Source organism: Malaclemys terrapin, chromosome 1, assembly GCF_027887155.1.
Source record: "Malaclemys terrapin pileata isolate rMalTer1 chromosome 1, rMalTer1.hap1, whole genome shotgun sequence".
In the NCBI taxonomy this organism is placed as follows: domain Eukaryota; kingdom Metazoa; phylum Chordata; order Testudines; family Emydidae; genus Malaclemys; species Malaclemys terrapin.
The window spans coordinates 351619386-351631331 of NC_071505.1; the positions used below are offsets into that span (position 1 = coordinate 351619386).

Consider the following 11946-nt stretch of genomic DNA (forward strand, 5'->3'; position numbering starts at 1 on the left):
GTTTCTGGGCTCTGCGATCGCTCTGTGAACCACCCCGGAGCTGGGAGGGGATGGGGAGGAAGAGACAGGGGCTCCTGAGGGCATCATGCCTGCCCAAAGGACGAGGAGAGTATGTGGATGCAGCAATTGCTACACCTGCTCTGAAACTGCCTGCCGATGAGGAGTAGCACGACAACAGCGCCTTGCCCTACACCGCATAATCACACGAGTGCCTGGAAACTGAAGTCAGTAGCTGAGGGAAACAGCACTTAATATTTTAAGCCACAGGTCTGGTTTTTAATCAGTCATAGAAGCATAAAAATCAAGGGGATTTATAAGGATGTATACTTGCTACTATACAGGGGAAGTTCTCTTAGATCTATCTATCTATCTATCTATCTTAAGATAGATCATAAGATATATTGGAATTGAAAAGGTTCAGAAAAGGGCAACAAAAATGATGAGGGGTCTGGAACAGCTTCCATATGAAGAGAGATTAATAAGACTGGGACTTTTCATCTTGGAAAAGAGACCACTAAGGGGGGATATGATAGAGATCTATACAATCATGACTGGTGTGGAGAAAGTCAATAAGGAAGTGTTATTTACTCCTTCCCATAACACTGGAACTAGGGCTCACCCAATGAAATTAACAGGCAGCAGGTTTAAAACAAACAACAAAAAAAGAAGTATTTCTTCACACAACACACGGTCAATCTGTGGCACTCTTTGCCAGAAGATGTTGTGAAGGCCAAGACACAGGGTTGAAAAAAGAACCAATAAGTACATGGAGGATAGGTCCATCAGTGGCTATTAACCAGGATGGGCAGGGATTGTGTCTCTAGCCTCTGTTTGCCAGAAGCAGGGAATGAGCGACAGGGGATGGATCACTTGATGATTCCCTCTGGGGCACCTGGCAGTGGCCACTGTCAGAAGACAGAATATTGGGCTTGATGGACCTTTCGCCTGACCCAGTCTGGCCGTTCTTATGTTCTTATCTATCTATCTATCTATCTATCTATCTATCTATCTATCTATCTATCTATCTATCTATCTATCTATCACCCAGTCTCACCATTCTATGAAGAATTAGGGCACATATCCTGGAATAACACCTAAGCCACTGGCCATGCCCAGGTTAGGTCTTTTTTTGACATAAGATCCTTTGGATCCCTTCACGAATCTGTTTGGTTTTCATGCTGTAGATGACAGGGTTGAGCACCGGGGGCACGAAAAGATAGATGTTGGCCATGAGAACATGAATGATAGGGGCGGCATTTTCCCCAAACCTGCGAATGATTGACAAGCCAACCATGGGGATGTAGAAGATCAGGATGGCGCAGATGTGGGAGACGCAGGTGTTCAGGACCTTAATGCGCTCTTCCTTGGACGTGATGCTTAAGACCATCTGAATGATCATAACATAAGACAGGATAATCAGCAGAGGGTCTAGTACCACTATGAGCAGGATTAAAGTTAAGCCATACATATTATTGAACGTGGTATCTGAGCATGCCAGCCGTATTATATCCTGATGCAAGCAATAGGAATAGGAGAGCACATGAGACCTGCAGAATGGCAGAACTGTAAGAAAACAGATTAATGGGACCAGCACCAACGTACATCTACAGACAATGGCCAGTCCTATTTTAGCAATCCTGGGGCTGGTCAGGATGGAGGTATATCTCAGAGGGTTGCAAATGGCCACGTAGCGGTCAAAGGCCATGGCCAGAAGCACCGAGGACTCCATGAAGGAAAATGAGTGGATGCAGATCATCTGGAGGAGGCAGGCGCTGAAGCTGATTTCTCGGGCGTTGAACCAAAGCACACGGCGGACCGTTGGCAGCGTGGACAGAGTCAGACCCAGGTCCGTGAAGGCCAGCATAGAAAGGAAATAGTACATGGGCTGGTGGAGCCATCGCTCCGCTTTTATAACAAACAGGATGGTGCAGTTTCCCAAAATTGCAATAGCGTACATGAAAGAGAAAGAGGCAGCAAACCAGTGGTGTCCATGCTCCAGTCCCGGTATGCCTGTTAGGAAGAACACTGAGGTGCTGCTGAGGTTGGCACCATCTGCTGCTGACATGCTGTGCTATGGACTATGTCCCATTTGGGTTCAAATCTCCCTTTCCTGAAATAGTAATGGAGAAATATACAATTAAAGCTCCAATTAGATTCAACAGAGCAGGATAAAGAGTCAGATTCTTTTTCTCTTGCCGGGAAAAGCAGATAGTTTTGCAATCAAGGCATTGGGTGGGTTCAGTTCCCATCTCTTCCACAGGTTTCCTATATGAACATGAGCACGTCGCTTAATCTGTCTGTGCCTCAGTTTCCCATGTGAAAGTGGAGCTAATAATCCTGATTTACTTCTGTGACAATGCAGTTCCGGTGGAACCCAATTGAGAGTGCCAACTCAGGACAAATTGCTCAAACAGGGCAGTTACAGCCCAAGGCTGGGTTTTTTTTCCACCTCTAAGGCAAACCAAACCAGCCAGACTAAGAGGACTTCGGTCTCACCCCACTGGCTAACCGCAAGTCTCACAAGCAATCTCCTTAGACACTCCAGTTTCCCAGTATTACCACCAGTACCACTCGTTATGGGGACAAATGGTTATGAAAACCAATACCCAAGTAAAAGAAAAAGGTTCTCCTGATCCCAAAGGACCAAGCCCCAGACCCAGGTCAATATACAAGTCAGATCTTACCCACAAATCACGCTGCTGCCAATCCTTTAGAATCTAAAATCTAAAGGTTTATTCATAAAAGGAAAAAGATAGAGATGAGAGTTAGAATTGGTTAAGTGGAATCAATTACATACAGTAATGGCAAAGTTCTTGGTTCAGGCTTGCAGCAGCGATGGAATAAACTGCAGGTTCAAATCAGGTCTCAGGAATACATCCCCCGCTGGGATGGATCATTCAGTCCTTTGTTCAGAGCTTCAGTTTGTAGCAAAGTTCCTCCAGAGGTAAGAAGCAGGATTGAAGACAAGATGGAGATGAGGCATCAGCCTTATATAGTCTTTTCCAGGTGTAAGAACACCTCTTTGTTCTTACTGTGGAAAATTACAGCAAAATGGAGTCTGGAGTCACATGGGCCAGTCCCTGCATACTTTGCTGAGTTATAAGGCGTATCTGCCTTCTCTCAATGGGTCCACCTTAATGGGCATCAAGCAGGCTAGGCAGAGCTAATCTCAGCTTGTCTGGGATGTCACCCAGAAGCGTAGCATAAGTTTGCCATACAGACAGTATAGAGCCAATATTCATAACTTCAACTACAAAACTGATACACACATATTGACAGCATAATCATAACCAGTAAACCATAACCTTGTCCTAGACACCCCATTTGACCCCCTTTATACAAGATTTGGGTGCCACTACAGGACCTTGGTTGCAACAATGATCTATATGGTCCCAGTTTATGTCAATAACGTCACAACTTCACAGAGGTGGGCAAGCAAACATCCACTAGTAACTGGGAGCTGATCAGATTCTCTGGTGATGAGACCCTATATAGACTGTGTGAAATTAAAATGTCTGGTGTGAACATGTACCAAACTTCTATTTCTTCTATGAGCCTCTAAGCTCTATTTCTCCACAGAGAGAGACAGATTTGCCTGGTTTAACTGTGGTTATTAAAAAGTCAATGTTTACCAACGTTACCATACAAGGAGTTCATTATTGCGTCTGGACCTGCACTCAAGGCATGCTGGATCACTCCAGAGTGCTGTTCCAACACTTTGGGGAAGAGCCGGAACAACCGCTTGTGGTACTTCCAGGACACGTGTTCTGGAGCTTCTCGCGGTCTGCACTCCCCCTTTGGTCTGGACGTATAAGAATGGCAAAGTGGCATTGTTTGACCCTGGGGCATGTGACTGCATTGGCTCACTTGGGATGGACAATGGAATTAATCGATTTACTCCTGCACCACTTCGGAAAAAACTCCAACCCAGCTGTGCCCTAACCCAAGCTTAGGCCGCTTGATGTCCAGGGCATGCTGAGCTGCTCCCGCTGACTTCTCAATATCAGCAGCTCTGAAGATCAGGCTACTTATTTCAGTGCCAAAATATGGATTTTGGTGCCTGACTTTTGGTCCCCTGGCTGGAAAATCCTCCGAGAGGCTCAGCTCCCCCACCTGTCAATGCCCTTCTGTGCCTCAAGGAGGTCACTGGTTCTGATCTGCGTGAATATGCGTGAAACTGAGACAGAGACTGGGTTAATTTTCAGATGTCCACTAAGAAACACAGACACTAATGCACTGCCACATCCCAATGGTCTAGCTCGCCCCTGATCCTGTGCCAGCCAGTGACCAGTGCTGATTATTCCACTGGAAGAGGGGTGGAGGAGATAGTATGCGTCTCTCGCCTCGTGCTCACTTCTTCCTGACAGCTGTGAGATGTGTGAGCAGTGCATCCCAGCCAGCTAACGCGTGGAATTGTGCAGTGCTGTACCACAGGAGAGGAGAGGGGTTTCTGCCTGGCCCCCGCCGGAAACCAGCATATGCCCAGAAGCATGAAGACCGAGAGCCCTTAGTAATAATAATTTCATCCTCGCTTGGTTGTGCTTGGCAGCACGACCTGTTAGAATCAGAATGAACCTAGGAATTGTCAAACCGGGTCAGACCCATGTTCCATTAGTCTCCTGTCTCTGACAATGGCCAACAGCTGATACTCCAAAGGCAAGTGCAACAAACCCTCAACAGATGAGGGATAAGCGTCCTTCCCTCCCCTGCCCATGAAAGTCTCAGGCTAATCCCTAATAGTACAAGACCTGAACCACGAGGTTTTATATCCCTTACCAAAAAACAATTCTGATTCTAGATATTCTTGTTTTGTTATCCATAGAAATATCCATTCCCTCGTTCATGGATCTTAACATTCATTGTTAATTAGATAGATAGATAGATAGATAGATAGATGGGGGTGTATGGAGATAGATAGATAGATAGATAGATAGATAGATAGATAGATAGATAGATAGATAGATAGATGGGGTGTATGGGGATAGATAGATAGATAGATAGATAGATGGGGTGTATGGGGATAGATAGATAGATAGATAGATAGATAGATAGATAGATAGATAGATAGATAGATAGGGTGTATGGGGATAGATAGATATGGTAGCAGGTAGGTAGATTCTAAACCCAAACCAGCTCCTCATTACAAACTTCAAACAATGACATTTTATAATTAAAACATTGAAGGGTGACCTGGAACGGAACTGAAACATGTTGCCTTTCTAGAAGCTTGTCTAAATTGTCCCCAAGTGCCAAAGAGAAGAGTCGAAGCGATAAAACACCTCGTACCTGCCTGCGCGTTCCTACGTGCAGGGCAGACAGTCAGTGTTTATAATGCCTGCTCAAATTCCCAGCCCTAGTCACGAAGTAACATGGGAATCTCCGCTGGGGTGATGTTGCGAAGGGCAAACCAGCTGTAAGGTCCAGGGAATGACATTGGCTTGTGGGCATTGATTATAAGAGCTGAGAGAGACAGCACTTCCAGGCACAGTGACCTGGGCTAGACTAAAGCATTTCAGTCCCTATTGTCGTGTGCCCCAAACCGAGAACAGGATGGACCAAGGAACCCCGCAATGCCCGAGGCCCCCTATAAGGGCAGCGAATTGATTGGGTGAGATATACCCAGATGATCCCAGCAAGTGACCCCGCTCCCCAAGCCCTGGCAAAGGTCCTTCCCCCAAGGTCCCTGCCAAAATGACCTAGGTGAAAATTCCTTCCTTGTCTCTCCCTGTCCCCACTCAGCCTCCCTCGAGAGGAGGGAGTCGGTTTGCCTTTCCCCTGGTCTTGCCCGAAGGGGGAGCAGGGCAGAAGGGGGTGACAAAGGCTCTCAGGGTGGCGTGCTTGGGGGACGCAGACCAGGGGGAGGCCGCTGGGTGATCCGTTTACAGAAATGGCCTCTTAGCTTTGCTTTGCTCCCCCCAGGACGCTGCTGAGCACTGGGCTGAATCCTTGGGCGGGGTCAATTGTCACGTTAGTGCCCACTGAGGATCTGGACAATGTACACCGCCGAGGAGCTGGCCCTGCCTACCCTGTTGACACAGGCCCAGATGGACGTCAAGGAAACCAACCAGCGGCTCGGTGGGTGCTCCCTGGATGTAGCCAGACCCTCAGCCAGCAGCCGTGACTGTGGGCGGATCCCTCATCCTCTGAAGACATAGGGCTCTGAGACTCTGGGGTCTTGTGGGTCACTGTCATCAGGCAACCCCACCACGCCACCCCCCAGCCCAGCGGGGACTTCTGCCCTCTCACTGGGCAGCAGGCATAGCCCTGCTCCTGCCCTCTATCCGGTTGGGAGTCACGCGGGGGCTGCTGAACCAGCAGCCTCTCCACTCACTGCGTCCCTGCTCGGCCTGGGCCAGGAAGGAGCAGCCATGAGGAACGGCAGTAGGGGGGGAGGTGGCAAGGACAGAATGTGGGGTGGGCTCAGTACAGGCCCCAGACTCCCTCAGATCCCCTACCCCAGGTCCCCCAGGGTCCCCCCCAGAAAGTCCCAGCTCCCCCCACTACTCCCCACGCCTCTGTGCCTGCCTCCCACTCAGTCAGCTTCCTGCCATTCTTGCCCTCTTCCTCCTCCTTTTGTAAAGGGAAATCACGCCTCACCAATCTATTAGAATTCTTTGAGGGGGTCAACAATCACCAGGGCAAGGGGGATCCAGTGGATATGGCGTACTTAGACTTTCAGAAAGCCTTTGATAGGGTCCCTCACTAAAGGCTCTTAAGCAAAGTAAGCAGTCATAGGATAAGAAGGAAGGTAATTTTGTGCATCAGTAACTGGTTAAAAGATAGGAGACAAAGGTAGGAATAAATGGTCAGTTTTCACGGTGGAGAGAGGTAAATAGTGGTGTCCCTCAGGGGTCTGTACTGGGACCAGTCTTATTCAACAAATGATCTGGAAAAAGGGGTAAACAGAAAAGGAAAAAAAATTGCAGATGATACAAAATTTCTCGGGATACTTAAATCCAAAGCAGAGCACGAAGAGTTACAAAGGGATCTCACAAAACTGGGCGACAAAATGGCAGATGAAATGCGAAGTAATGCACATTGGAAAACATAATCCCAACTATACACACAAAATGATGGGGTCTAAATTAGCTGTTACCACTCGAGAAAGAGATCTTGGAGTCATTGAGGACAGGTCTCTGAAAACATCCACTCAGTGTGCAGCGGCAGTCAAAAAAGCGAACAGAAAGTTAGGAAAGAAGGCTGCACTAAGGGCTTTTTCCCCCTCTTCTGCTCTCAAGGGGAGAGCCCCTCTGCTTCCAGCCAGGTCCTGGTGGTGTGGGATAGCCTGGGACTCCCCCAGCCCCTCTGCCATGCCTGAGGGGCTAGAGCAAAGGGTAGCTGGGGGAGAGCAGCTGCAAATGTCCTCCAGTCTACCTCAGGGGCTGGAGCCCCACGCCCCCCTGTGAGCAGGAGAGGAGCGGGTTAGCATACTCAGCCCGGCCCTGCCCAACACAGCACGCCTGCCCTGGGAGCAGAGCCCGGGAGCCAGGCAGCAGCCAGCGGCGGGCGGGCTAAGAATCAGGGGGACCAGTGTCGTTCACAGCAGCTCTCTCCTCCTGTGCAGACATCCCTGGGCTGGAGGGTGTCCTGGGCCCTACACGATTTGTAGGGGGTTAGCTTGTAAGAGGGTAGTGGCGGAGGTGACTGCCCCTCAGGACGGCTGGGGAGCAAATGGACCTGGAGAGAGGGAAGGGTGAGGTGGGGAGGAGGGTGCCCGCTGCCCCTGGGTCTGGATTCAAAGGGGTGCAGGACACCCATCAGCCAGGTACTGGGTGAGTTGGTTCAAGGGGTGGGGGAGCAGCTGAGAGCCCTTTGGCTGGGTTTTGAGAGTGCATCCCTTGAACTGCTGGCTTTCCTTGCAATTCCGCTATAAAGTAACCGGCGCCCCTAGTGATCTGCTGATGAACCCCAGGGCGAGGGGGAACTGGGGTTGTTTTGGTGTCAGTCCTGTTGATTTGCAGCATTAGCCGGGTCCTTTGCCGGCCTGTCCTAAGGAGCTGCCGTGTTTTGGCATGGAGGGAGGGGGTCAGTGGGGCTCGCTTTGCGCTCCCCCAGTGCCGGGGGGCCTTGAGGATTATTTTCAGGGGGCAGCGAATTCTGGCTGCACCAACCCTTAGAGAACAAGAAGCAAACCCATCAGCAGGCAACAGCAGGTGCCCCCAGACCTCCCGTGTGTGTCCCCCCACCCCAGTGCACCCAGAGACGCAGACACACGGTGAGGGCTGCAGTGCAAGACTTTTATTTGACTGTTGCAGCCTGCTGGCCTCCAGGGTGCAGAGGGGCCTGGAACGAAGCAAGCTCTCTCCGTCCTGCGGGTCCCTGCCGAGGGCTCAGTGGTACTCGTGGGCCAGCGCGTGGGCCACCACGCCGGCCAGCTTCTGCCAGGCGGCCTGGCAGGCAGGGGTGAACTCCCTTCCGAAGTGGGCGGCCAGGACGATGATGAGGATGTCACCCAAGAGCTGCAGGGGAGAAGGAAGAAAATACCCCCTTGAACCTCCACACATCTGTGTGCCGGGGTTCCCTACCCCTCTCCCAACCCTTTTCTCCTGGGTCATTTCTGCTCGTCTCTTGTCTCTTTTCAAACACACCAAGGGTAGCCCGGGCCATGGCTTAGGGGTACAAGAGCCCGTCAGACACTTTCTGGCCCAGCCAGGGTCCCTCTCTAGGGCATATAGACTGCGGGCATTGTTTTCAGGAGTCCTTTTCCTGTCCCTGATCCCCCTCCCCCCAGTCATGCAGAGGGCCCCAACAAGGGCTGGTCACTGTGTCTAAGTCCCACGTGAGCCCCAGGGGGGTCCCCTCCAAAGCTGTGTGGTCTCTTCATGTGCCTCGTTCCACCCCTTGCTTCCTTGCATCCCCCAGCCCCACCGGCCCTAGTTCACCTGCTACCCACCGCCCCACACCTGCCTTTCTCCCCTGGTTCTCTGCACCCACCCGGCTTCCCCAGCTTCAATGACCCTCCTCCCGCATCCCCCAGCTTCCCCGGCCAACCCGACTGGCCCCCTGTCTGCAGCGCAGTTATGGGGACCCGTTCTGGTGCCACTCCCTGGCGCCGGTCCAAAAAAATACCACCCACATGTTTTTTTCAGCAGACAAGCCAGACATTTCTGGAGGGGGAAAAAACCTGGGCTGGCGGGAAATAGTTTTGTTTTGTTTTGTTTTTCCAAGATTTTCAAAGGCCCAAACTGAAAACTGTCCGTTTTCAACAAACAAACAATCTGCTTTGGGTGGGGTTTTTTTGATGGAAACCTGGCAACGTTGGAACCAAGTTAACATGAAACAGAAGCAGAAGTGGCCATATTGCACCTGGCTCCCGCTGCCAGCGGGGTGCACCTGGGACCAAGCAGAGTTCTGCTCTGGATCACAGGCTGGGGGGACGCGGGGTGGAGCAGAGCCCATCACGCTGTGGCAATCCCTGCCTTCCTCCAAGGATCCCCTCTGCCCTCTCCCACAGAGTCCCACCCCACTGCTGCTCCCCCTAATCCTCTGCCCTCCCAAAATACCCCACCCCTTCACTGCACGGGTACTGGCCCTGGGACGCTGCAAACTCCCGCTCTTCGGGGGAGACGCCGTTCATGGCAAGCTGGCATCTCTCTGCCATATTATTTACTCACTGCATCTAAGTGCTTCCCGGAGCTCCCCCCTAAGCGACGCCTCCCTGCCCCAAAGGCCGGTCCCTAGGGGGCTGGGCAGAGGGCTCAGCGCAGAGCCCGACTCACCCTGAAGTTCTCGGGATCCACGTGCAGCTTGTTGCAATGCAGCTCGCTCAGCTTGGCGTAGGTGGCCTTGATGTTGTCCAGGTTCTTCACGGCTTCCCCAAAGGAGGTCAGCACCTTCTTGCCGTGGGCACGGACCTTGGGGTTGCCCGTAATGGCGGTGGGGCTGGAGAGGTTCCCGAAGGAAGAGAAGAACCTCTGGGTCCAGGGGTAGACGATCAGAAGCCTAGAGAGAGGGAGACAGGAGCAGAGACACGCACAGGGTTACTGCAGCCTCCTTGCAGAAGCAGCGGCTTGGCCAGCCTGGGAGACAGTGGGGCAGATGCCGTGGGGCTCGGCCTACCTGGCCAGGGCTTCGCCGCCGCATTCCTCCGCATTGACCTTGCCCCACAGGCTGGTAATGAGCTGCTTCTCTTCGGCTGTCCAGTGCACCATGGTGACGAGCGAGGGGTTGTTTGCAGATGCAGCTGAGGGAGGAACCTGTATATGAGCAGCAGACCCCCAGCAGGGCCTTTATCCCCCAGCCTCAGCTCCTCCCCCTCTCTGTAGACACGGCCATTGGTCAGCCCTGGGGTGGGGTCTGCGCTGGCTGGGGAGGGGACGGTCTGGGCAGGGTGTGATCTCCGAGGAGGGGGCCCCAGGCGAGATGAGGGCAGGGCTCAGCGCTAGTCCCCGCTCTCTATACCAGCACCCCTTTGCTCTCGAAGCGGGTCTGGGACCCCAGGCAGGGAGCTGGCCCGAGGGAGAGGTACCAATCCAGGCCCACTTAGCCCTTCACACCGGGGCTGGCTGGTGCCAGAGTCTTGCGCTGGGCCTGCGTTTGGGGCAGGGTGCAGAGCTCCTCAGATGCAGCCTGTTTCAAAAGAACCCCGAAGTGAGCAGCAAAACCAGCTCTCCTGCGATAATGGTTTACACTTTACTACACGGGCTCTCTACGCCCTCGGAAAGGGGCATAAGCAGGCGCCTAGGTCTAGGACTGCTGCTCTGTGCACAGGGGAATTTCCCCCTTTCCCCCAGCTCCACTCAGAGTGGATAGAAAGCTCCCCCCTCACCACGCTCTGCCCGCTGTTTAAAACGACCAACCAACAGGCCATAGGGCCAGCTCACCCCTTCGGCCACGTGGCGGCCCATCAACTACCCCTGCCGCCATCTACCGGGGCCTGTCCCTCAGCCCAGCTCTCCCCTCAGCAAAGTGCCTCTGACACTAACCCTCTCGCCAGTCCACCGCACAAGCTGGGGTCCCACGGGCACTAGAGTGTGACTCTGGGGAGCCTTTTTTCCTGCAGTTCATTGATTTGGGAAAGGGCTGTCTCGGAAAGGGACATCGTAGCCCTTGACCCAAACTCAGCCACCCTGGGGTTCACCTGGTCTCTTCTCACAAGGACTCCCCCAGCCACGGCCACTCTGTTCCCAGCGCCTGCTCGCTGGGGCCGGGCTCTGTCCTGTGCAGCGGAGCCATCGTGGGGTGACGGAGTGGGAGGCCAGCTCTCCCGTAGCCACATCCCCACTGGGGGAGGCCTCTGGAGCCGGACAATGGCTGGCGTCTGCAGAGCATGGCAGACCACCAGGCTGTGTGAGGATCCGGCTGACGTGCCTGGGGTACACCTGTCCTTCGGACAGAGGGACAGTGGGCCTGAGCCGAAGCTGACCGACATCCACAGGAGTCTCCCCACGGGTTTTCACAGGCTGTGGGTCAGGCTCCAGAGGGGGTGCTGGACCTGCAATCCCAGCCGGAGATACCTGGCTTCTGGGGAGACAGAGGCACAGTCTCCATTTGCCTTTGCTAATATCGCCTGTTCATGTCAATGTGTCCACTGCGGTTCTCGGCATGATGGCTGGAGGGCGTGGCGCGGAGGAGGTACTGACTGCACCCAACTGGGGAAGTCGGGGAACTCAATAACCTTCACTGCCCTAGGGGGCTGGTGGGTGGCAAACACTTCTTAATCTATTCCCTGTGTTTGGCGTGGGGGGCAGGCATAAGTGTCTCTTGCCTTTGGTAGTAGGAAGGAGGCTGGCAGGGGCTGCGGGGGGGGGGGGAGGAGGGAGTATCCATTGCATGTTGCTGCTATGGGATGCCACTTTCCTCTGTTCTTTCCAGTTCTCCTGGACAGTAAAGAATGTCTCTGTTACTCTCGTGGTTATTCACGTGAAAGCAGCAGGCCCTGTGCAGCCAGGAAGGAAAGTGCTGTCCTGCTCCCAGGCCAGGTTACATAAGAACATAAGAACGGCC

The 11946-nt window shown here is 52.9% G+C and overlaps 2 protein-coding genes across 2 annotated transcripts; both read right to left on the reverse strand.

Moving 5' to 3' along the window:
* Positions 1 to 1117: 1117 nt before the first annotated feature.
* Positions 1118 to 2065, reverse strand: LOC128833059 (olfactory receptor 51M1-like). Its single transcript, XM_054020945.1, has one exon. It carries the CDS (start codon positions 2063 to 2065, stop codon positions 1118 to 1120), a length of 948 nt encoding a protein of 315 aa, XP_053876920.1.
* A 6158-nt stretch (positions 2066 to 8223) lies between these two features.
* LOC128830271 (hemoglobin subunit beta-like) lies at positions 8224 to 10211 on the reverse strand. Its single transcript, XM_054016064.1, has 3 exons — positions 10060 to 10211; positions 9720 to 9942; positions 8224 to 8459 (listed from the first exon to the last, which is right to left on the reverse strand). Exons 1-3 carry the CDS (start codon positions 10149 to 10151, stop codon positions 8331 to 8333), a joined length of 444 nt encoding a protein of 147 aa, XP_053872039.1. The 5' UTR covers positions 10152 to 10211; the 3' UTR covers positions 8224 to 8330.
* Between the last annotated feature and the right edge of the window lie 1735 nt (positions 10212 to 11946).